Source organism: Eschrichtius robustus, chromosome 4 (genome assembly GCF_028021215.1).
Source record: "Eschrichtius robustus isolate mEscRob2 chromosome 4, mEscRob2.pri, whole genome shotgun sequence".
NCBI lineage: Eukaryota > Metazoa > Chordata > Mammalia > Artiodactyla > Eschrichtiidae > Eschrichtius > Eschrichtius robustus.
In genome coordinates this window covers 63,684,129-63,710,359 of record NC_090827.1, presented here as the reverse complement: position 1 = coordinate 63,710,359, position 26,231 = coordinate 63,684,129, and the positions used below count along the sequence as shown (strand labels likewise).

At 38.9% G+C, this 26,231-nt stretch overlaps 1 protein-coding gene across 3 annotated transcripts in view; it reads left to right on the top strand.

Annotated features, from left to right (window-relative positions):
• The window catches only part of SLC4A4 (solute carrier family 4 member 4), a 346,852-nt gene extending 338,658 nt beyond the window's left edge, over positions 1 to 8,194 (top strand). For all 3 annotated transcript variants that reach the window (XM_068542846.1, XM_068542845.1, XM_068542847.1), the window contains 3 exons: positions 709 to 805; positions 3,149 to 3,228; positions 3,937 to 8,194. In XM_068542846.1, coding sequence (XP_068398947.1) covers positions 709 to 805; positions 3,149 to 3,192 — 141 coding nt within the window. In that variant the 3' untranslated portion in view covers positions 3,193 to 3,228; positions 3,937 to 8,194. The remainder of the gene's footprint in view (positions 1 to 708; positions 806 to 3,148; positions 3,229 to 3,936) is intronic.
• Positions 8,195 to 26,231: the final 18,037 nt, after the last annotated feature.

The following is a 26,231-nucleotide window of genomic DNA, read 5'->3' as shown; positions in this document are numbered from 1 at the left end:
TTTTATCATTTTATTTTGGTTATGATTCTTCTCTGCCTATCTGGCCATCATAGGCACCTTCCTTTTGACTTTATTTTCTCATGTTTTGCTAAGTTGCCAAATATATTTGGTATAAGCAAATTGAGATGAGCCTTAAACTACAAAATAGTTCTGATGGAATATTAGAGTAAGGGAGAGGGTTTATTTTCAAGTCTATGTAAATGACCCCTTGTGAGTAGATATTAGAAAAAAGTCTTCTTACCTGTCTTGGAAGGAAAGATAAGTCATCATATTCCTGGAGGTGGAATCAGAAAGCATAAAGGAAACAAAAATTTCAAGACCATATTATAGTTTAGGAAGTCTCCTAAATTATAGTCTTTCACGCTTGAGATTATTTGCTTCACACACACATACAACTAACCCCCATAAATATTTGATTGTAAATCCAGCTTATGGAAAGCTTTACAGTTGTTTAATTTGTAGTGATCTCCATTTGGTGTGGTTCTAGTTTTAATTGACTTAATCCCCTTAACTCAGAAGAGAGGAAAACAAATGTGAGAGGCAGATGCCATAAAACTTGAAAAGTCAGCAAAGGAGAAGTGATTATATCTAAGGCTGTTCTCCTTAGTACAATGTAAATGACAATATGATAGGTTTAATCAATACTGGGAGGTAGGGAGGTCTGTATAGTAAAAGCTTTCTAAAAACTGTTATAAATTTCTTTCACAGTCTGACTGCCCATACTCAGAAAAAGTTCCAAGTATTAAAATTCCAATGGACATCATGGAACAGCAGCCTTTCCTAAGTGATAGCAAACCTTCCGACAGTGAGTAGAACTAACCTCTTGCATGCCAGCTTGAATATGATTTGCACTTACAGAGAAAAAACTTTAGGACTATCATCTTCATTAACTTTTCCTCTGTTTTCTTTCTTTTCTTTCTATGTGAAGATTTACATTAATTATTATGAAACTTCATTTTTACATTCCTTGACCTTCGCTCCTTACCTTTTTCTTTTATCCATAACCATTTAAGTTTTTATTTGGTCATCTTTTCTCTGATCCAAGTTATTGCCGGTTTCTTTGAATTGCTAAATTCGTCACCATGTTTTTAATTGATTTCCCTTTTTTTCTGCTGGTATGTAGAATGGCAGCTTCTAGTACTACATCACTGTCTGTTACTGTTTGTCTTCCTTAGGCTTCCACCAATGACCAAATCAGCTCAAAAGAGAAATTGCATAATGGGTCTCTCAAAGATCAATGAATCAATTGTTAATACTGAGAATTTGGAATAATTGTTATTTTCAATTAAATTGGCAATCATAAAATATTAACAACCGCTCTTTGGGTATAGCTTATAAGATATTTGCATTTTCTTCCTAATTTCTTCATTCCCTTTCTGCTGTTTCAAAATTATCTTTGTAACTGCACTGGTCTTTCTGGGGTAATAGCCTGGTGGCTAAGGTATAATGGTTTTTGACCTGTCATCTTTTCTTTTGTAATTGAGTTAACAGGCCATTTGAAAAGGGTGAAAACCTCTGTAGTAACATTAGTGAATATCTCAAGCTTTTCCAATAGCAAGCAGCAAGTGCCTCCAAACTACTTTACTTTGAGTTCTCATTTGAAGAAAACATATTCTTTTAGATCCAGATGCACTTCAAAGTATACTGATTTGTTATAGGAAAAGACAGTTGAAGTACTTTCATTTCTGTTTGATAGTGCTTCTTCAACTTCAATAAGATGTTACCAAGAAAAGTTTGAAATGAATGACTATTTATGAAAAAATGGGTATTTTAGTTATGTATTGGTGTGTAACAAGTTACCACAAAACTCAGCAGCTTAAAACAACAAACCTGTATCTCCTCCCACAGTTCCTGATGTTCAGGAATTTAGGAACTGCTGATTTGGGTTGATTCTGGCTCAAGGGCTCTCGTGAGATTGCAGTCAAGCTCTTAGCTGGAGCTGAGTCTGAAGACTTGACTGAAACTGGGGATCTGCTTCCCAGCTCAAGCACAAGGCAGTTGGCAGGAGACTTTAGTTCCTTGGCTTATGGGCATCTCTTAGGGCTGCCCATGACATGGCTGCCAGTGATAACAGAGAAGAAACCAGGACAGAAACTGCAGTCTTTTATAACCAAATCTCAGGAGTCATATACCATCTCCTCTGCCATATTCTATTGGTCACACAAACCAACCCTGGTACAGTGTGAGGAGAAATTATATAAGGACATGAATACCAGAAGGCAGGGTGCATTGGGGGCCATCTTGGAGGCTGGTTTAAAGAAAAGAGAATTAAGGCAATCTCACCTTTGGTGTCCAATCTGTAGCCTGTAACTTGTGACTGAGGCTACTTTCTTCTCAATCCATCAACGGGCTTTAGTTGAATATTTTCTTTGTAAGTTCAAGCTCCCCAAACCATTGTCTGGTTTCATTTTTCATTTCTAGAGCATTAAATAGCAAAAAGAGGCTATGAAAGGATGTCTTCTGTTGGCATCATAACCTAGCACAGCTCTTCTAAGTACAATTTAAAGGCTGCTTAAAAAAAAAAATCATCAGCTAGAATTCGAGGCTCCTGGAAAAAGTCTGTGGCAAGTTGGTTATTTAGTGCTAGTTGTTCTTCATTTTCTCAAAAACGCTTTAAAAGGATACATTGAAATTAGTGGATGTGATATTAGAAATTTACTTAAGCAAAATACCAATGATCATTCTAAAATCTTTTCTAGTATCATATTAATCCATGAAAGAACAAAATGGATAGTAGAGTTGCAGTATAAGTAAGTTTCTCAAAATCTTTTTTTTACCTGCATGAATAACAGCAGGACAAAATTATGAACTCTGAACATGGCAGGAAATCCAAGGACAAGTCTTAGACATTAAGTAGGTGCTATCACCCTCTAGGAATGATTTACCCTGCCCCCTCGCTGAAAAGAACAACATTGGCCCATTTTAGAAAACCTAGAATAAAAGAGACTGAGTGATTTTGACTTCATCACACTACTTAGATTCTTAGCTTGATACTGTGTTTATTGATATTGTCTAAACTTGTCTTTCTTACTCTTTCCAGTTGTGAAAGATGCATCCATTTTTGTGAAGATTTAAAAATTTTTCATTCTAATGTTATACTTTACCAATGACTATTATTTATGATTTGAAAAAAATTTTTTTTTTTTAGGGGAAAAATCACCAACATTCCTTGAACGCCACACATCATGCTGATAAAATTCCTTTCCTTCAGTCACTCGGTATGCCAAGGTAAAGGACAGCCCAGTATTTTACGTTATTCTGTGGGATGATCACCCCACAGAAATGGAACCAATGGCGGGTTATCGGCAGAACGCCCTGTTCTCCATCCTCTACAATTTATCTTAAATAAATTATCTAGTCACCAGACCTCATCCCAGCTTTTACTTGTAGAAAACATTCTAAGAGACCTACTTGACTTACTCTTAGAAATAATGGAATCTTTCAGTATCATTAAGGTAAAGCCCAGGATCAGTGTTAGCTCTTGTCATGTCAGCATCATCTCTGTTTTAAGGGTAGCTGGCATTTCCTGGCGGCTCTTCTCCAATAGTTTTATTCCCTCTTAACACAACTCTAGAGATTTCAGATCCTCCTTGATTTTCAAAATCGTGAAATCTCTGAATATTTTCTTCATGTCAGTCCTTCTGTCCTTCAACTTCTGACAGTGTCACCCACCTGGAAGTCCTCTTTCTTGATTGTTTTTTTTTTCTAATCTAGGTGTGAGAGCTTATGAAATTTTTACTTGAATTTCTTAACTCTATTTGGTAACTTCATCCCATTTAAAAAATGTTTGTTTTTAATACAGAAAGAGGAAGTAAGTATTTAAAGAGAACAAAGAAGGACCCATTTGACTTCTGTACAATGCATAAACATTTGACAGATGGTAAAGGAATTCTGATTTACTTACTTTTTTTTTCTTTCCTTTTTGTTTTTCTCTAGTCCTTCTAGAACTCCAGTAAAAGTTGTGCCTCAAATTAGAATAGAACTTGAGCCTGAAGACAATGATTATTTCTGGAGGAGCAAGGGAACAGAAACTACATTGTAACCTGTTTGTCTTTCTTACAACTGACAGTTTTTGTTGTTTATGTTCTTGTTTTTTGTCTGGTTGTTTATTTTTTAATTTTTGTTTGTTTTGGTTTTTGGTCACTGGCCAAACAATACAGTGCTCTCTCTGCTTCTCTCTTGCATAGGTAAAATCAAGACAGTAGTGCACCGTTCCTTATAAACAACATCTGAGGAATCCCCTCTTTGTTCTTATACTTTCAAATGTGTCCTCTGACAACCAAATTCCTCTGTCTCTCAAGACACACACAGACCCTGTCCTTTTCCTTTATTAAGCAGAGGACAAAAGTATTAAGGATTTTATAACACCTTTTATTAAAATATTGAAGGAACTTCCACCTTGAGCTTTGGAGCTGTGCTTACTGGCTTGTCTTTCTGTCTGGTTGAACAAACCTTGACCTCCAGACAGTCCCTTCTCGCTTATAGCACTCTCCAGGACTGGAAAAAGTGCTGCTATTCTAACTTGCTCTTGCTTATAAACCCTAATCTCTTAAGAGTTATCAAAAGAAGAAAAACTAAAGGTACTTTACTCCCACTAGAGAAACTATTGCCATCATTGTAGCAAGTGCTGGAATGTCCCTTTTTTCCTATGCAACTTTTTTTTACCCTTTAATGAACTTATCTGTTGAGTACATTGAAGAATATTTTTCTTCCTAGATTTTGTTGTTTAAATTATGGGGTCTAACCTGCAACTTATTTTTTGTCAATTTTTTAAACTTTTTTTTAATTACTGTAAAGAAAATGAATATTTTCCTGCAGCAGGAAACATAGTTTTGAGTAGTTCTACCTCTTATTTGTAGCTGCCAGGCTTTCTGTAAAAATTGTATTGTATATAATGTGATTTTTACATAAACATACACACACACACACACACACACACACACACACATATACACCACCTCTAGGGTATGCCAGAGGGCTAGATCGGATTAAAAACACCATGTTTCTAAGCATCCATTTTTCCCTTTCTTTAAGAGAAATTTAACTGTTCTATGAAGGAGATTGGGGGAGGAGGGAGACACTCCTTTGTAATGGGAATAACTGATGTTTTGATAATAGTAGTATCCGGGCAAAGTTGCTGATTGTATTACCATTTTGATGTCCTATGCAGTATTGTTAGACGTTTTTTTCATTTTGAAAACATTTGTGTGTTTGTGTATGTACTCTGTGTGTGGCTGGTACACATAATGTGCAAGGGTAGAAAGAGACAGAGTGATGGTAGGCGAAGGGCAAAGTTATCTAGCCTCTCGTGTCAGTTTTTATAAAACCCAAACCACATATGAAAAATCCATCAGAGGTCCAGGAGACTTACTGTTATGCAAATGAGGGTAAATATACTTTATCACCCAGACAGCAGTCACCATCACTGATACAATAGCCCTTATTTACAATACAAAATGCATAGGACTGTGATAGACCATTTTTACATTTATAAAGTGTCTATGAGAATGCAGTTGGATCGCAGAAGTATATATATATACATTTTAACAATACTCACACTTGTCTTTAAGATTGAAAGGCAATTATTCTTTGTGATTGAGGCGTATAGAATATACATGTCTATATACGTGTGTGTATGTGTATTTCAAAGTACCATATTGAAAGTTAGAAAAAAGAAAATTAGATCTTTAACCAAATTTAGCATGTTATCTAAATGTAGTGTTTTAATAGGCTGCATTATGTATTATGAATCTGCATTAAAAACAGCATTTTAAACGTTGAATCCATAATTTTGGATTCCTGTAACCATATTTGTGATATATGCTGACTACGGTCGTTGGAGGAGTACTAGAAGCAGAGCGAAACCACTTATTTTGGTTTCATAATATGCACATATTGACTCCCACTCGTTCTTATATTAATTAAATTACAATTCTGTCCTGTTGAAATTTTGATTATAAAAATTGTATTGTTCTAAATTAACTGTTACTTTTATAGTATCTGATAATCTTAAAACTTGAAATTTTATACAAATTAGACATAAATGACCTACAATTTTTTTCATTAAAATGAAGGTGGCAAAGTGAATGTTATTTGTTAAAACCTCACATGCCAAATTTTGGCATCATGTTTGTATTTAGAGCTATCCTTAAAATGATTACTCTGTATTATCTAGTTTTTCATTACCTTAATATAAAACTATATGAAGCTTTTCTCTTTGTTTCTCCTGAGCATGAATAAAATGTTTAAAAGCCATGCATATTAAATTTAGCCTAACCTAGGATCTTGTTAAATTAAAGACACTTTTGTTCACTTTTATAAAAGCTCTAGATAGAATAATTTATTTTTCTGATCATGAATCAAGTATTTGAGGATTCATGCCCCTCTCTGTCCCTTTCAAAGAACTCCTGAAGCAACTTAACTCAGTATTTCAGCCTTTGAGTATATCTAAAAGCTACCTGCACCTTCATTTATGATCCATATTCTGTGACAGAAGGTCGATACTCATGATATGAATGCCGAGTGGCACCTTGTATTTGCTTTAAAGGAACAGTTAGTATCAAACTTTTTCAATATTTTGGAACCCAGGGAAGTATTTTAAAAATCATTTACTTTCAGAGGAACACAGATAGTTACCAAACAAACAAACAAACCCTGAGGTCCACACAGAGCCACCGAATTATCTGTATTTTAACTGAATTTACACACTATCAAAGAACTAACCAGATTTTTGGTGGTTTTGTTTCTCTGTAAACTGGACACACAGAATACAACAGTAAATTGTTTACCAAGTGTCTCTTCCTGATGTAAATACAAAGAGAAGAGATTCAAGTTGTTAGAAGTAAAGCAGTAAGTGTAGTTGTTAACTAGAAGTCCTGTGGTAGTACAGACTTACCATTGGAAGGAAAGCATCACCAGGTCAAGAGTCTGCTTTATCAGAGCAGAAAGGCCCATGGTTTTGCATTTGAAAGAAAATCTTTTGGAGACACTGTTTTCCTTGAAAAAAAGTCACTCTACTATGTAAAACAGTGGCCAACTTGGAATCCTAATCATTTTGTGTTCCACACTGGGAACTGGAATCATTTTGTGGTCCAGTCAGGCGGTAGAGTGGGGTGGGGGGATGGAGGAAGTCAGAGAAGTAGGAAAACAAACCTTTTCTACTCAGCCGCCCACCACCTCAAAGAAAGGGGGAAAGAGAAACAATTGTCTGCTGTCAGAAATTCAGTTGGTATATATTTTTATGCACGTGCACCAACACACACAGAGTAAATCTTTTATCAGCTATATATCGGTGTTTAATACAGAGAATGATTGTCTTCCAAGTTTTTGCTTCTTTTTTTTAAACTGTGTTAAGTACTTGAAATGTATTGACTGCTGACTATCTTTAAAAAACAAAAACAAAACCATTTGAGTTGTATTACAGAGGTTGACATTGTTCAGGGGATGGGACAAAGCTTTCTTCAATCCTTTTCATACCACTTAATGATTTTGGTGCAGGAACTTGAGATTTTCTTATTTATGAGATTTCACATCCCCTCTTCACAGCATGAGCATGAAGCCCAGTGGCACCAAGTGTCTGAATACAGTCAAATGATATTTTGCTTGGGCCTTGGGAGTTTTTAGATGATGATTTCATCAAGCTTCATTGCAGCCTGAAATAAAAAAGTTTTGTGATATATGCTACCCAGTCAAGTTACGTTTTGACCAGGAATTCGGATATGTTCTATTTTTTGGCTCATTTCTTTGTGCTCTATGGGTACATACAAAAATCCTGAATTCTGTTTCTTAGGCAGATATTTCAACTCAGGGCTAAAGTCATCCAGTGAAATTTTTAGAGCCATAAGTAACTTTGTCCCAGTCCTACAATGTGAAGAGAATGAATAGTTGCCTCTTTTTAGCCATTTTCATGGCTGGTACATATCTGTACACATTACTTTTCAGAATCAATACGCACTTTCAGATACTCTTATTTTTATTCTCTTAAGTCTTTATTAACTTTGGAGAAATGATGCATCTTTTTATTTTAAGTGAAGTAGATCAACATGGTGGAACAAAATGATAAAGTACAGAACATTTCAATATATTACTAATAATTTTTTTCCAATATAAAACCTAAAATTCCTATAACATTATAGTATTTTACAGTTTTATGAAGCTTTCTATTGTGACTTTTATGGAATTAAGAGATGAAGAAGATGAGATATTTTAGCATTTATATTTTTAAAAATTAAATGTATACTTAAAATAAAGTAACTTTATGCATTTATGAGTGTCAAGTGCTTCTGTTCAACTCTTCAAATAATTATTAAGCGCCTGTTATTTTACGTCTTTAGGTGCTGGTGGGAATACAAATATAAGTAAGTCCAAGTCCCTACCTCTGATTGCTTTTCATCACTCTAGGCAGGAGGATAAAATAGGTGTTCAAATTATGTAAAATAAGAAATTGTGAGAATAGCTATTCAAGTCTTAAGGAAGTACTATCATGCAAGGGTTCAAAGCAAGAAAAAGTATGTCCACTAAGATCAATGAAATGGTTTATTGAGAAGATGGTATTGTTATTCTTCTTTTATAAGGTTAGTGAAATAGAAAACGCCATTTTTCTTGACTCTTTATATGATACTGATGTATTTCGTCAATTCTCAAAGCAAAAGAGCTAAGTATAAGCACTTATTAAAAATTATGCAAATTAAAATCCTGGAATGGTGCTCCACAAAAGATACATAACACAGACTCCCCAGGGTTCCATGTAATATTTACAACCCTCTAGGAAATTTCAGTTCAGCCTTCATTTATAATCAGAGAATGGTGGTGGGGTGGAGTGGGGAGGGTCAGGGGAGCAAATAGGAGGGATGAGAAAGAACCATTGGTAAGCAGTAAATAGCATCAGCGTGTGGATAACTACCAAATCTGCATCTTCAGCCCAGATTGCTCTCCCGAGCTTCTGACTTATATATGCAACTGATTTTGGAATATTTGTCTTTAAGTAACACGTGTTAACATACCCAAATTGAACCATCCACCTATTTCACTGGAACATACTCTCTCTTGTTCCCTATGTCAACAAGTGATGCCATCAGCCACATAGTTGCTCAAGCCAGAGGCCTAAATGTCATCCGTAATTCCTGCCTCTTCCTCATTTCATTCATTCAGTGAATCACTAGTTCTATTTTATCTCCTTAGTAGATCTAAATAATTAACTTTTTATAAATATCTTCATGGCCACTACATTAGTTTAGACTCCATCATCTGTTACTTGGATTAGTGAACTAGCCTCCCACTGGTGCCTCTTCCTCTAGGTTTGCCTGTTGAAAATATACTCCCTATCTTGCATCCAGGATCATTTTATTTTAATGTAAAACTGACTTTTGTGCGTATTAGTGAACTAAGACTTCTCCTCTCTAAAATGCCATTAAAGTGATTGTAAAGGAATAAAAAAAAAATATATGGAAGGTAGCACAGGTAGACCAGAAACTCCCACAAAATTCTAATGATGAAAGGTAAATGCAAGTTTGGATGCTGAAGCAGACTGTAGGAAGCTGCAGCCTACAACACGTGTGAAGCAGCCTGCACTAAGGTCATAGATGGACAACCAGGAGAATCTCAGCAAGGCTCAGACTCAGAGGTTGCAGGTAGGACCAAGGATGGGAATGGGAAGTGGAGGGCTGAGAATGGATATTAACAGGTTGTGTGTGTGTGTGTGTGTGTGTGTGTGTGTGTGTGTGTGTATATATATATCCCCTTTCCCGCCTTTTCTTGCTAATAAGCCTAATACCAAGCTCTTATCTTTAAGTTGAAGAAAAAAACAGGGTTTTTCTCTAACATAACAGAACAAATTGCCTTGGGAAAAATTGGGAGCTCCTGTTAAAAAAAATAACTCTCCTCATCTGACATTAATGAGTAATTATCTTTCTGTACACTCAGGCAAGGCCTGAGAGTCAACAAGACTCACCCACAGACATAAAGCACCCTGTAGATACGTATAGACAATAAGAATCACAAAATGTTTGAAGAAATCCTTTAAGCGTTACTGAGAAAGACTGAGATTAATAGAAAAGATCAATCCTATGAAAACAAGCATTTCAAAGACTGGAGATAACTTGAGAAAAATCATTCTAATTTGTTTTACATTTGAGAAAACACCTGTACAAAATTTGAACAGGATCATTTAAAATAGAATAATCAAAGAATGAAAGGTAACACTTGGAAATTTAAAATACCATTCCAAATCTTAAAAAAATTAAAGAATATTTGGAAGATAAAGCTTGTGAGATATTTCAAAATACAGAATCAAAAATAAAAGAAAAATAGTCAAAAAAAATGTATAGGGTACCAATATATAATAAAGAAAATTTCTCAGAAATGAAGGTTGTTACATATCTTCATATACAAATCTGAACAGCTCTGAACAAATAATTTAAAATATATGTGCATAGCACTGTTGGATTTCAGATTACCAAGAATAAAAATTTCAGAACACAGGAATAAAAGAATATCTTAAAATTGTCCAGAAAAAGAGGCCACATACAGAGAAATAAAAACCAAGGTTCTTTTCAACAGCAATTTTGCTTTTCAACAGCAAAATTGGAGGCTAGAAGACATTAGTGCAATGTTTTTTAAAAACTCTGGCGGAAAATAATTTTAAACCAAAAATTTTTGACCCAACTAGCCCATCAATCAAGTGTAAGGCAGAATAAAATATTTAGAAATCATCAAATTCCAAACAGTTTATCTTCTGTTCCCCTGCTTCTATAAAATTACTTAAGAAGATACCTCACTGTGAGGGATTTAACTGAGACAAAGAGTCAAGGTCACAAAAAGCAAATGATCCAACCTTACTGAATAGTCAAGTAACAGAATAACAGATCTACATCAGGCCTAGAAACCAATCAAAACCAATGCGAGAGGACAGAGGGCTTTGGGAGAGGACATTAAAAAAGTACTCCATGGAATGGTTAAAATGACTGGAAACTTGGAAAACTTGAGTGTAAGATAAAGGCATTGGAAAAAAAAGGGCAATTAGAAAGTTCTGGAAAAAGAAAAGTTGCACAAGAAAGTCATGGTCTAAAAATTAAGAAACCGGTCCCAATTGGAATAGAAGTTAGAAGACATCAAGGAAAAGAATACACTAGATTCTTAGAGTAAGAATCTGGAAGACACTGGGGATATGGTGAAGAAGGCATGTGTTTATTTTCCCAAATAGAAAACAAAAGCAGTCAGGAACTTCAGGAAAAATAAATACTGTATGAGCAGTAAATACTCCAAATATGTAGTAGACTTGTTTTGAACTCTTGATGGAATGGAAGAAAAGAGAATTTACTTGGACCTTGACATTCTCCTATGAGTGGCTCAGGTATAATTATATTGAATTTGTAATTATACCCCACTACTTGGCTCTGCTAGAATATTAACACAGCCATCATACCAAATGTCTGAACGTATTGGACCTGGCTAAGGGCCTAACTCTGTGCTTTGCAGAATGTCCGCAGTGCCCTGAGCTGAGACGAGATTTGTGGATTCTGTGGACTTCCTTCCATGTAAATCATAGAGGGGAATACTCCCCATAGCTTTGTTTGTTGTTGTTATTATTATTTTCTTATTAAATGTTATTCTAAAAAAAAATAGCCATCATGCTAACATTAGAATATTAACCACAGTCATAATAATGGAAACACTATTTATTGGTTTCAACATTCAGAACCAACCCATAGGAATAACATGGGACATCAAAAAATGTTGAGAAAACATGCAAATGAGATTACCCTTGACATCGTAAAAGGAGGCTGAAAGAATGTTGGGAAGTGGGAGTGAGAGAGAAAAGGTGGAGAGAAGTGTGGGAACACAGTATCTGTCAGCAGTGTATTTGGAAGAACTGAAAAATTTTAACTTTGGCTTAAATAGTCTGGGGTTAGGCAGCTTCTGGCTTTTGTTCAGTGTCTAGATGCTGTCAGGGCTGGCATCTCTGTGATTCTCTTTGTTGTTTCATTCATATTCACAAGAGAACTGTTGTACTTTCTGTCATCATATCAAAGCAGGAAGAAGCAGGTAGACAGGCTAAGGGCTTTCTCTTAGCCAGCCTTTGCCTTCACATTTGGGAAAGGGAGCTCTGCCCAGCAGACTTCCCCTGTGTCTCATTGGGTAGATCTGAATTACTCCCCACATTTAGATCAACCACTATCTAAAAGGAATTTGATCAGCATCTTCTGGGGCTAGGTTGGGGTTGGTGTTTTTCCTTTCTGAGCCCAAGGTATCTCAGTCTACTATCTAAACAAATCGGGATTGGTGTCAAGGGGTGGAAAGAAAGGATGTTGAAAGGTGCAGAAGCACGGTGATATCTTCTGTTTTGAAAACAAGCCATTCTCCAGCATCTGCAATGCTGTTGTCTTCTTTTACCCTATTTCACCCGACCTTGAATGTCAGGCTGGCCTGGTAAAAATTGAGCTTAGTCAGGTTATTTCAAACGTTGAGACTCAGAGAATTATCAAGGGGGGTACATCAGTTGAGCATTAGCCACAGTGGCGCTTCAATTATTGATTAGGTTTCTCAACTGGCAGACACAATTGCTAACTTTGGGCAGAGCTACAAGTAACTATGACTTAGTGGGTTAGTGACTATATATAAGCTGTTTTTAAAGGAGCAGCTTTTTGAAGGGTGAGACTGTGATTAGCAGCTATAATTAGAAAAGTGCTGAGTGTATTTTTGATGCCATGATACATATCCTCATACTAAATATGCAATTTAATACAAAAAGTGTCCTTTTATATAGTGCTTCTAGAATACCATGCAAGCTGACATCTTCATTATGAAAACAAGTTAGGTTTAACATTTCAAATATTAATTATTTATTAGCTGAGATGGGAGGCTTGAGTCTTCCATTAAGAAGCTGCAAAATGTTGCTGTTGAGTTATTTATGAATCTTTGTGAAGGATAACACTGACAGGCTACTTTTTTTTTTAGTGCAATGCTTAAGAGATCAAACATATTTCAAAGACTTAGAACAGCTGAGTATGTGGGTGACTTACTTACAGGGAAGGAAGTGGAGTACAGTGGTTAAGCATTGAGGCTTTGGGGTCAGCTTTGAATTCCAGCCTTGCAAAACCTTCTGAGTCTCAGTTTCCCATCTGTAATTAGAAGTAATAACAGTATAGTATCTATCTCTTAAGGTGGTTGGAATGAGGCATAAGAAAAGATGTTAAGGTATGTAAAATATTTAGTACAGCTCCTGTCAGAAGTAATACTTCTTTGATTCACATTCCAGCAATTCAAAATCTGTAATCATTTGAATAAAGCCTGAGATAAATTTTATATTTGCATGATTGCTAACATGTAGATTCCTAGCAAACTAACGCTTAAGATTTTCATGCAGAACTTCTAAACTATTTCAGAATTAACTGATTTCAAACATATCAAAGCACTTTCAGGGTGACCATCCTCATAGAAACAGTTAATAGACTAATTATAAAACGTCCCTATTTGTTAAACCGTAGTCCCTGACAACCTCCACTGGACAATTAATTATTTAACAATCATATATGTAGCCTCACTGTGTGGTAGGCAATGCTCCAGATGCTTTACGAATATTAATTTGTTCTCATAACAACCCAGTGAGAGAGGTACTATTATTTCTCCCATTTTATAGTCGTAGAAACCAAGGGCTGGAGAAGTTAGGGATTGCCCGCGGTAAGTGCAGTGCTGAGATGCACTTCCCAGCTCTCCTTCAGGACCCAGGCTCTCATTCTAGGTGTGTTGGCTACTGACAGTCACAGGTGAATCCCTCCCCAGAAACTTCCTTTGGCTACAGGGAGCTGCTTTCATCCAAGATTATTCCTGTCTTCAGGGACAACCCACATCCAATGTCCCTTACCTCAATTCAGGACATTTCTGAAAGGCCATTCCAGTTCTAGAGCTCCACATGGGGACAAGCTGAGGCCTCGTGTGCAACTACGTCATAGTCCAACATTTACTTCCACTCACCTCTCTTCCCCTCACTCCCTCACAAGCGGTGATCCCCAGAGCACCACCCCGAACGAGCCTCCTACAGGGAAATCTCTGCTTTGGAGGCTGTTTCCCAGGAGCCCATCCTGAGTCAATCACACAGCTCATAAGTGGTCGAGCTGACCTGAGCAGTGTGGCTCCAGGATCTCTCGCTCCGCCCCCGCCCCCAACCACTAAACCATGGGTGTTATTATTAGAACAATTCACTTCAATAATATGTTTCGTAAAGTACACGTTTTCACTTCGGAAATATTCTATAAAACAGATTTCTCAGGAATCCAGCCCTCCTCCCAATTTAATCAGACAAGCAAAGTTGTTTTTGTTCCTTTTCTGGATAAAAGTTCTGAGATCTTTTAGCTCAGTTACACTCTAAGTCTCACTGCAATGAAAGGCCAATGGACTCCACAAGGGCTATCTGACTGAGAATGATAAATATATAGTTTTAGTGGGAGTTTAGAAACCAATAAATGGGGCACTAGCTCTGCGATACAGGCTTCCTCGATTCCTCTTAGGGACTCAAGCCTTGTGAGTGTCTGTGACACCATGAGAGTGACTTCAGTTTTCCAGTTCAAAACAAGCATAGGCATTATGCTGACGGTCCTTCTCACCTCTTAAAGTAGGGTTTTCTCTCTTGTGCAGTTCCCTAGGAATACATCCTGATCCCAAGCCCAAGTGGAAACCTGCTGAGCTCAGCTTCCACAGGTCTCTCCCCAACTTCAGTGATCTCACAGGAACATGAGAAAACAAGTCTAGTTCCCCCAACATGACATCTTGGCACTTATTCTTGTGACACAATAGGGTGACTCGTGCTCCCAACCAACAGCTGAAACACCTGTTTGGTGGGGGTGAGACTATATTAGAAACTCACATCTCAAATAAATGCCGCGGGGCTCAAGGACATCTTTCAAAAGGTCATTATGTTTGGCAAAACTCCAAGAGGGAGAGAAAAGCCATATTGGTCAGCTTGGGCAAAATTATGTTGAGGTAACAAAAGCTTCAAAAACATATAGGCTTATAAGAAAAAAAGGTTTATTTCTGATTTATGCAGCAAGTCCATTGTTGGCTGGAGCTCTGCTCCATGTCATCTTTGCACCAAGACCCAGGTTGATGGAGTACTCCCATCTGGATATAGCTGAATTCATGGCAGAGGGAAAAGAGAGCACAAGAGAACCATTGATGGCTATTAAATCTTCTGCTCATGTTTCATCGTCCCAAGCAAGCCACATGACCAAGTTTAGGTCATCAGGGAGGGATGTATAATCCTCCCACAGGGAAAGACAGCAAATGAAGAATAGTACAAAATACAATCTAGCACAGTCTCCAAACTTATTCACAAATATTTGCTTCTCTTCCTACTGCAAACAAAATGTACTCATTTCTCTCCCAGAGGAGAAAAATCCAAAAGTCCAGAAGCAGCATCAAGATGAAAGAAAACAATTTTGTGATTGTCTTTACTATGTCAGGTCTGAGTATGGTTTCTCTTTCTCAAGAGACCCTGCAATTCGCATCCACAATTCAATGATGGAAGACAGAGAGGCTAATTACAACAAATATTTCCTTTCAGGAAGAAAGGGAAATAATGAGAGGCATGAAGCAATTCTGAAATCATATTGAGTCAATGTTTCAAGAACCACCCCTACTCTGAAGATGAAGAATACTCCTTGATTAAACCCCTCTTCTGTTCCCAGAGAATAAGCTCCCAGTCTGTCATCCTCCGTGGCTCTTGGCTCTACTCTCTGGAAAGATTTTCTTTCCCCAATGTCCTTCTTGGCCACAATTGAAGAGGACATTGGAGTATGTCCTCCTTGGGACTAAATAGCTTTCTCAGCCTACTTTCTCTACATGGAATACTCAGGACCCCAAGGGTAATTTTTAGTCAAGAACAGCTACAATCGTATTTAGTCTCAACTAATACAATACTCTCAGAATAAGGCTATTTAATTTACTTGATTCTAGCAGCTTCATGTGCCTATAGACTCATCTGCAATTCTTTTCAAGACATGCCTCTTTCTCTAAACTTAATTACAGGCGACTTGAGCTAATAAGGTTTCTTGGAGGTGGGGTAGATTCATGCCTTTAATCTCTTATCCATGAGCTATTTCATCCAACTGAAAGGACTCCATCTTAATTCAAAATTCTTAACAAACGACATTATGGTCATATTTGATTTGGTCCTTGGAGTGAGGTGAATTCTATTTGTCCTTTTGTAGGTCAAATGCCCTCTTAGTTTTGCCTTTTATGTTTGGGGAAGAGAAACAAATGAATCTTTCAATTCTATTCCCTCTCATCTCTGATTGCAAATTTACTTTTTTCCCTTAAACCAATTAATCTCTGTCTTGTAATATATAGGAAGGAAGGAGTACCACTAATTTTGTTTACCAACCTCTACGCAGAATTCCAAAGATCACTCAACACGTTAACTGTCTTCCAAGTTAATGCATGCAACAGTTTTACCAAATGTTTTGCCAGTGCATAGATTTTCATCTTTCCAGACTGCATTAACAAAGCTTCCTCACCACACACAGGCTGGCCCCTGAACCAATGTCACATAGTTTAGGTTTTTGTTAGGGTAGCGCTGCATTTCTAGGTACCAATTTCTGTATATAAATCAGTTTAGGCTAAATTATGCTATGTGAATAGCCTCAACATCTCTGTGGATTATGACATCAAAGATTAATTTCTCAGGCTACAGATCAATATGGCCCTGCACCAGGTAATCTTCATTCCTGAGTATAGGTTGATAGAGCAGGCTCTAGAGGTTGCCTATTCTTCATTGTTCCCTCAAGATGCAATTCTAAGAGTAAAATTAGTAGATCATGTATATATTTATCCATTCTTCCGTTGATGGGTATTTGGATTATTTCCAGTTTGAAGCTATTACGAGTAAAGCTGCCATGACCATTCTTGTATGTGGTCATTTATAATCTAGACTCTTAAGTATATACCTAGGAATGAAATTGCTAGGAAATTTCCCCCCCCCCCCGCCCCAAGTCTGTGGCTTGCCTTTTCATTGTATTAAGAGCATCTTTTGAAGAGTGAAAGTTTTAAATTTTGAGGCCAATTTACTGATTTTATTCTATTAGATATTGTGCTTTTTGTGTTGCATATAAGAAATCTTTATCAAACCTAAGGTAATTGAGATTTTAGAAGTTTTATAATTTTAGCTTTTGCATTTAGTTCTATGGTCTGTTTCAAGATAAATTATGCATATGATGTGAGGTAACAGTCAAGGTTCATTAGTTTGCACGTGGGTATCCAATTGTTCCAACACCATTTATCAAAAGACCGTCTTTCCTTCATGGATTGCTTTGCATCTTGGGTGTGGGTATATTTCCAGGCTCTATATTCTGTTGCGTTGATCTATTTGTCCATCTTGATACAAATAGTACACTATCTTGTTTACTGTAGCTTTATAATAAGTCTTAAAATCAGGTAGTTTAAGTCCTCCAACTCTATTCTTCTTTTTAAAAACTGTTTGGGCTATTCTTAATCTTTTGAATTTCATATATATTTTAGAATAAGCGTGTCAATTTCTTAAATTATTTTCTTTTTTTTTGCTGAGTTTTTTTGTTTTCTTTTTTTTTTTTTTTGGCTGCGTTGGGTCTTCATTGCTGTGCGCCGGCTTTCTCTAGTTGTGGCGAGCAGGGGATACTCTTCATTGTGGTGCACGGCCTTCTCACTGCAGTGGCTTCTCTCGTTGCGGAGCACAGGCTTTAGACGAGTGGGCTTCAGTAGCTGCGGCACACGGGCTCAGTAGTTGTGGCTTGCGAGCTCTAGAGCGCAGGCTTAGTAGTTGTGGCGCACAGGCTTAGTTGCTCCGTGGCATGTGGGATCTTCCCAGACCAGGGCTCGAACCCGTGTCCCTTGCATTGGCAGGCAGATTCTTAACCACTGCTCCACCAGGGAAGCCCCTTTTGCTGAGCTTTAAAAAAAACTACAGTTGTGCTGAATCTACAGATGTGGCAGGAATCTTCTTCCTAGTTTTATACCCAAGAGAAATTTATGCTCATATGTATCAGGACACATGTATAGGAGTGTCCATATCAGTATTATTTATAATAATCCCCAAATTGGTATTATAATAATCCCAAACAAAATGAATACCTATCAATATTAAAATAGGTAAATATATTCTGTATAAGTACGGCACACTAACCAATTGTGCCACTGGAGCTCCTAGATGAATATATTCTATACAGAAAAGTAAATGAACAAACTACAAACTACAAACTACAACAAACATCAATGTGTTAGTTAGGGTGTTGCAGTGTCCCAGAGAAATAGGGCCAATTGGATGGAGAGAGAGAGAGAGAGAGAGATTGATTATCAGGAATTGGCACATGTGATTATGAAGGCTGACAAGTCCTGAGAGGGGCAGAGTGAGTTGGCTGGCAAGCTGGAGACCTCTTAGGGTCAATGGTGTATTTCCAATCCAAGTTCAAAGGCCTGAGAACCAGGAGAGCTAATGGTATAGTTCCAGCCTGAATGCAGGCAGGCCCAAGGCTCAGGAAGAACCAGAGTTTCAGTTTGAGTTCAAAGTCAGGAACAACAAAACAACAACAACAATGTCCCAGCTCAAAGGCAGTCAGGAAGGAGGAGTTCTCCTTTCTCCCAGGAGGGTCAGTTTTTTGTTCTATTCAGGCTTCAGCTGATTGGATGAGGCCCATCCACATTAGAGATGGCAGTCTGCTTTACTCAGTCTACCAGTTCAAATGTCAGTCTCATCCAGAAGCACCCGGAATAATGTTTGACCAAATAATCTTAGATTTACAAAGAGCTACAGTAAGAGAAGTTACAAAGATAATACAGTTTTCCCTAATAGTAACATCCTACATGACCATGGCACATTTATCAAAACCAAGAAATTAACATTGGTATAATACTATTAAGTAAACAACAGACATTATTGATATTCCACCAATGTTTCCACTAATCTTTCCACTAATGTCCCTTTTCTATTCCCGGATCCAGTTCAGGACACAACATTGCCTTTTGTTGCCATGTCTCCTTATCCTGCTCTAGTCTGCAACAGTTTATCAATGTTTCCTTATTTTTCATGACTCTGACAATTGTAAAAAGAATGGGTCAGGTGTTCTGTAAAATAAATTCCAATTTGGATTTGCCTGATGTTTTCTCATGATGAAATTGGAATTATGAGTTTCGGGGAAGAATATCACAGAGGTGAATTGTCCTCATTGCCTCAACATGACATAGCACCAAGAAGCAAGATCTATTCATTATTTTGTGTTCAGTATTGGACAAAATGCCTCCAGAAGCCATGCATGAATTTAATAAACATGTGTGTGTTTGAGCCAAGTTGGTTATGCAGTTGAGCATAGCCGTTTCAATATAAGAAATAAAGTGAGGAAAAGTAGTCACCAGTTATTACTTCCTTAAAAATCAAGTTCCCACTGGAATATTCCTTTCTGTTTACTGTTTGCTCTAAAACATACTATATTTCTTTGGAAGTAAAATACAGCCCAAGAACACTGCTTCAAATCACAGGCAACTATAGCAACCAGTGCTAGACTGTGATGGAGAGCAAAGGTTTAATTCACCTTGTTCCAGTGACATTTTTTCTAATGGTAAATTATACACCCTGAAAACTATACCGCTCGTAATTATCAGGGAAATTATGCCTTTAAAATAAACCCTAATCAGATGATGTTTAATGGACCAGAGAGGAAGGAAATGTTTGCCATTGGTAGCCTCTTGGTGTGGTGTCTTTCTTTTATCTTTGCTGGTTTCTCTTCCATTAAATGATCAGAAAATTACTATGACTTTATTCCCATAGGCTGAAAATTAGCCTGCTAAGCTTGAGCCCAAATCAGATTCTGATAACTAAGAATTAATCTATTTTAGTGGAAGCATGTCTAACGGAAATCAGTAGAGCTCTCTGCTACAGCAGAGCAGTCACTGCTTTCACCTGTGACTGATATGCAGTGGTCACATGTGGAAATCATTTGGGTCTGAATCCCTTTGCTCTCTGGCCAATATTGATCAAATTTTGTTTCTCCAGAGTACATCTGTTCACGTGCACAGTTTTCACAAAGGAAAATCCTTCATTTTGAAGGTTAGAAAGAAGAGTTTTAAGAGAGTATATAAATCTCTTTGGCATAACTACCTGTAGCAGTGATGTCCCAATTCTGACTTTGTGATTCTGGCTGACTGCAACTATTTTGAGAGATGAGAAAAAGTTATTATTTTTAAATTCCAAGTTTAAAATATATATATGATATATTTTAATATATCCCAGGAAAAATTACAAGTGATAAAACAGTATGAGAAAGAACTGGAACTCTAAGAAGCTACACTTAGGGAATTTATTTATTCACAATGTATTCAGCCTTTATGTATTGAGTGCCTATTACCAGGTATTGTGGTATATGCTTAATAAATACTGTTGAATAAAATAGCTGCTGTCCTTACCCTCATGGGGCTTTCAGTCTGAAGGGAAAGAAATTAAAATTATGTCCATGTTAGATTTGCATTTGCTTTCATTACTGCATTTATCCACTACTTAATGGTGCTTTTTTTTGGCTTCAGTCAGAGACTCACTTTTAAATATAATTCAAGGGTGAACAGATATCTTAGAGTTGGTCAAAATAGACATTTATCTATGTGGTAGCATTTGAAGGTTCTGCTGCTTTAAAATATCTCTTCAGGGGCTTCCGTGGTGGCGCAGTGGTTAAGAATCCGCCTGCCAATGCAGGGAACAGCGGTTCGAGCCCTGGGCCGGGAAGATCCCACATGCCGCGGAGCAACTAAGCCCATGCGCCACAGCTACTGAGCCTGCGCTCTAGAGCCCGCACTCCGCAACAAGAGAGGCCACCGCAATGAGAAGCCCGCGCACTGCAACGAAGAGTAGCCCCCGCTCGCTGCAACTAGAGAAAGCCGGCGCACAGCAACGAAGACCCAACGCAGCCAAAAGAGAAAAAGAAAAAAGAAATCTTCAACGTGGGTGTGTCACCATCTAACTTTCCAGGGTTAGTAATCCTCTTTAAAACTCAGAGTGCTGGGATTATTATAAACTGCTTCTTTGAATAGTATCTCCCTCTACTCACCTGCATACACCTTCCTCTCAGCCAAGCTAGCCTCATAGTTCCCCAAGCTGTGCCTTGGAGGCATTCTTTCTACCCCCAAATCCTTCCCTTCTACGAGGCTTTTCACGAAGACCCATATCAAATGCTACCTCCTTCTTTATGAAGCTTTCCCTGGTGTCATTCTTGATATCACTCTTTTTTTTTTTGTATCATTTATTTGATACCTACTATGTTTTGCCTTGTATCATAGCAATTAGGCAGTTAATATATAAGGTTGTTTTGTGTAACTGTGTGTGTCACCAGCACAAGGATTTTCCATATATAAACCTGGATGCATAAATCACCATTTTCCCCTTTGCCTCTGTATGGTCGGGCCACTCAAGATGGCTGTTCTCTTGCTCTCTGTACCTCCCCTGCTCGACCAGTGCCTGCTTCCCCTACACCCTACTCTCATGGCTGTGCTTGCCCCCTCCCCCAGCTACTGACTGTTCTAACCCTTATGCCAGAACGGCTCCACCTGTTAGTTGATTAAAGGGAAATATCTGTCCTCGTGATTGTCATTAATCTGAGAGGCTGAGGGGCGTGCCTCAGCTGCTGGTTTCCCTGGTAACTGATGAGCCAATCTGATGTCAATTCCCCCTATAAATGGTAGCCTCCTTCTCCTCCGAGGAGTAATGGTGGCTGTCATGTCCTGCTTGCTGTGTACCATGAGGGTGTTGCCCCAGGACCTTTTGCTTCAGACTTGTAAGATACCCTATCCAGTAATCACTGATGTCTCTGTGTCTATTCCTGGGCTTGTTCTTTTGGCTTGAGGCTGGGTAACTGTGAGTCTTGCAGGCCTGTGGGGGTATAGCCCAACAATTGGTGAGCCAGCCAGGATGCCAAAGAAACTCCCATGAGCGCTGAGATGTTGGGAAATAAGGACGGGGAACAGAGAGTTGGTGGGGGGGGGGGGGGCGGCGGTAATCCCAAGGTGGCCGTCCACTAGCACGTGGGGCCTGAGAGTCTCAGAGTCTCTTTCCAGTTTAAAAGTAGCAGTCCTGCACTCATGGCTCGTCTGACTGCATGGAGAAGGCTGGTGAATACAGGCATAATGCAAGGAGCTGGATTATCTGTCACATACTTGGGTCTTATCTAGCTGGGTAAGAAAAGCATACCTCTGACCCACCACCCCTAAATAATTACAGACATGGGCTTTAGGGATATTAACTCAGGGACAGGCTTGTGAATTGGATGTGGCTGGCTACCTGGAAGGGTATGGTTGGGACCTGTGGCAATGGCAAAATAGAGCACCCTTGGGCTTCTGGTCCTAGCTATGAAGGGGGTAGAGCAACGATACTGTGTGATGGAACAGCTGTGTACAGTCTAAAGTGTGTTACGACAGGTGGAAGATATTACAAAAGGCCTACCCGAGTTGTCGAGCAATGCAAAAACTATTACTTGGGGTCTAGATCAGCTGTGCGTGACATAGGCACCCCCCCAAGGACATCGATAACAACCAAGGTATCCACTTTTCCAACCATGAAGTTCAGGAATGGTCTGATAAAAATAACAGACGTTGGCATTTCCACCTGCCCTACAGCCCCACTGCTGCTGGGCTAATTGAAAGGAGTAATGGACTATTTAACAAACAATTGAGACTGGAAATGTCATTCTCTCAACATATGGTCCAGAAGGCTAACTCAAGCCCTAAGAGCTATAAATGAACATCCCAGGAGCAATTATCCCAGGGCCTATGCTATGTTAACCCAGAGCCAACTAACTAGTCCACACCATCAACTCTTGACCACTGGGACCATTGCCAGCTATCGGTCACTTCTGCCCTTGCCACAGGATCTACCCCGAGGAGAACATAGTATAAAATGGCCCTGGGATGGGCAGGGAAGTCCCCAGTAGAATTAGAAAGGGACTCAGCTGGGGCTGAGTAGAAGACAGGTGAAATCTAAGGCTACTAAGATAATTAATTCGGGCCCCCTACTGGAGAAAGACACTACTGTATTAACCCTGTGGTCTGTTGTTATACCGCCTGTCCAGTATTCAGCACTGGCTCTGGGGACTGAGGGCAGACAGGCAACATGGTACTGCAGACCGGGACAAAAATCACAGGCAGGGGTGGCGTTATCTCAGAATGCTCTTACTGCTTGTATCTTGCGTTATGGTCATGATCTTCCCTTGTTGTGCCTGTTAAACATCTTAACATCTGTCCCCGGTCAGAGCGAAGGGAATCTTTCCCGACTGGGCAACAGCAGTGGTCTCACTGAGAAATGGGTCTGATTGCTGGGTCTACAGCAAGATGCCATTGTCGTCCTCCTCTGGACTTCCATGAAAAATTGACCTGGTAAATGCCTGGCTCCAAAGTTTGCCCACCTCTTGGACTCGTGATACTCTTTAGATGCTGGTGAATGTATTGCGTGCCCCTCTGCATACCTGATCCCAGGGATATTGCAGAAGACGGGCAGACCAAGGTTATAAAGGTCATGCAGTGTATGTAGGGGTGGAGTGTACGGTCAGGCCATTCAAGATGGCTCTTCTCTTGCCCTCTGTACCTCCCCTGCTCAACCAGTGCCTGCTTCACCTGACTTTGCTTTCCCCCTGCTCCAGTTGGTGATTGTTCCAATCCTTAGGCCAGAGTGGCTCCACCTGCTAGCTGATTAAAGGGAAACATCTGCCCTCGTGATGGTCGTTAACCTGAGGGGCTGTGAGGGACGTGCCCCTGCTGCTGGTTTCCCTGGTAACTGATGAGCCAACCTGATGTCAATTCCCCCCTATAAATGGTAGCCTCCTTCTCCCCCAGTAGTGAATATGGCTGCCAAGTCCTGCCTGCCATCTGCCATACACCGTGGGTTGTTGCTCTAGGACCTTTCAGTTCAGATGTGTAAGATTCCCTGTCCAATAAACCACTGACGTCTCTGCTGCTGTTTCTGGGCTCCTCAGTTTCAAGGATGGGCAACTACAGGGCTTGCAGGCCTGCGGGGTGCAACCCAAGGGCATCCGACAAATGATTAAATAATAAGGATCAAAACCTCTGAAAATACCATTTATGGTAAAAATACCTTTTATGGTGAAAATAGGAGACGGGTATGATCTTCAGTTACATATAAGGGCCGCAACAGGCCTTCAGGATTGAGTCGTATTCCTTTTGAAAAGAAGTGTAGATCAGAAAAAATTGAGAAATATTAACAGTGGGAAGTCCAGTGGCAGCAGCTCATGAAGGCCACTCTGGACTTAACATGTTTTTGTGACCACAGAGGTGGGAATTGTGTGACCTATGTGATAGAATTATCCTGGAGCTGGTTTGGTTCCAAGAGGCAGAGGATACTAGGTTTACCAAGGAATTGCACAGAAAAGCCATATTTGCTGGAAGCACTTTGTCTCTGTAGCTGAAAAATAGGGGGGACTTTTTCATATAACAATACAATCTATGCTTGGCCAGGAGACCATTGAAAACAGCTGGTCTAGCAAAATCCAAGGCATTCATGGCTAATAAAAAGGAACTGGTAAAATTTAGATGCTAAGATACACTAATAAAAGAAAGAGAAAGTAGTAATAAATTCTTATTAACAGAAGAACACTAACCATAAAAAATACTATGTTGCAGATGAAAATTTTGATTAAATGTTTTACTCTAGTGGAAAACCACAAAGGAAAAATGGAAAAGCTCAGAGAAAAAGTGGTGGGGCTTCCCTGGTGGCGCAGTGGTTGAGAATCTGCCTGCCAATGCAGGGGACACGGGTTCGAGCCCTGGTCTGGGAGGATCTCACATGCCGCAGAGCGGCTGGCCCCGTAAGCCACAACTACTGAGCCTGCGTGTCTGGAGGCTGTGCTCTGCAATAGGAGAGGCCGCAATAGTGAGAGGCCTGCGCACCGCGATGAGGAGTGGACCCCGCTTGCCACAACTAGAGAAAGCCCTTGCACAGAAACGAAGACCCAACACAGCCAAAAATTAATTAATTAATTAATTAATTTAAAAAAAAAGTGGTGAAAACACGAAAAGATATAATGTGAACTAAAAAAAAAAGAGAAGAAAAATTTGTATAGAAATTAAAATACATTTGAGAAGAACACAAGGCAGAATAGACACTGCAGAAAACAATGAAAATAGAGAAAAATGCAAAGTGAAATGAAATAAAATGAAGTTAAGAACAAATCCCAGAAAAATGGATTAAAAACTATAGCTATATAAGAAACAGAAATCCAAGATATATACAATTGGAACTCCCCAAAAGAAAGTCGAAATAGTGCACTGGGGCAAATATTCACAAATACAAGCAGGAAAACTTCCTTGAAATAAAATAAAACCTGAATCTGTGTATTGGAAGAGTACATCTTGAACCATGGAAACTGACTCAAAATAACGAATGCTGGAATGTATAGCTAGTGAAGTTGACTTCAAAGGAAAGTCCTTTGATAATTTTTCCATTTTCCTTTGGGAAATATGCCAGACATAGTTGGTTACCCAGAAGCTATTCTCTTGTGTATTGCAGGGTGCTAGAGGGGAGTATGCCACATTTTCCAGCTCCTTTGCCAGAGGTTTCAGTTAGAGTCTGCTGCTGGGAGCCACTTGTGAGATTCGGAGGCTGGAAGCAGGTAGAAGCAGCAGCAGTTCTGCCAGGGAACACTGGGCTTCAGTAGCAATGGCAGTGAGTGCTGGTTCCTGAGCCTCAGGTCAGTGCAGAGCAGTAGCTCCGACAGTATCCATGGCAAGGATAGTTTTGCAGGCTCCTGCAGGCCGCTGCATCTGCCTGCAGTTCCTGATCTCTGGATATCATCGTCTAATTTCTTTTCCTCTTCCAATACTGCCAACACTTTTGCAAGTGTTGCTTGGAACACCTAAAGGAGTTTCTGTTTTTCTAATCGGACTCTGATGGAAATAGCCTGGCAGGAAAACAGACAAACAAAACATTAAGTCACTTAGAAGAATCACTAAAAACTAATGTAAGGCTGACCTCAGATTTTGTCATAGCAACATTAAACACCAGAAGGGCGAGGAAAGTGCTTGTAAGACTCAAGGAAATGCAAAAATAAACAAATGAGACTACATCAAACTAAAAAGCTTTTGTACAGTTAAGGAAACTATGAACAAAATGAAAAGGCCACTACTGAATGGGTGGCCAGGTCTGGGGTTGAAACCCTAGAACGTTTGAATGAGGACCCCTTCACCTCAACCCAACCCCAGTGATTCTGATGGATATCTGA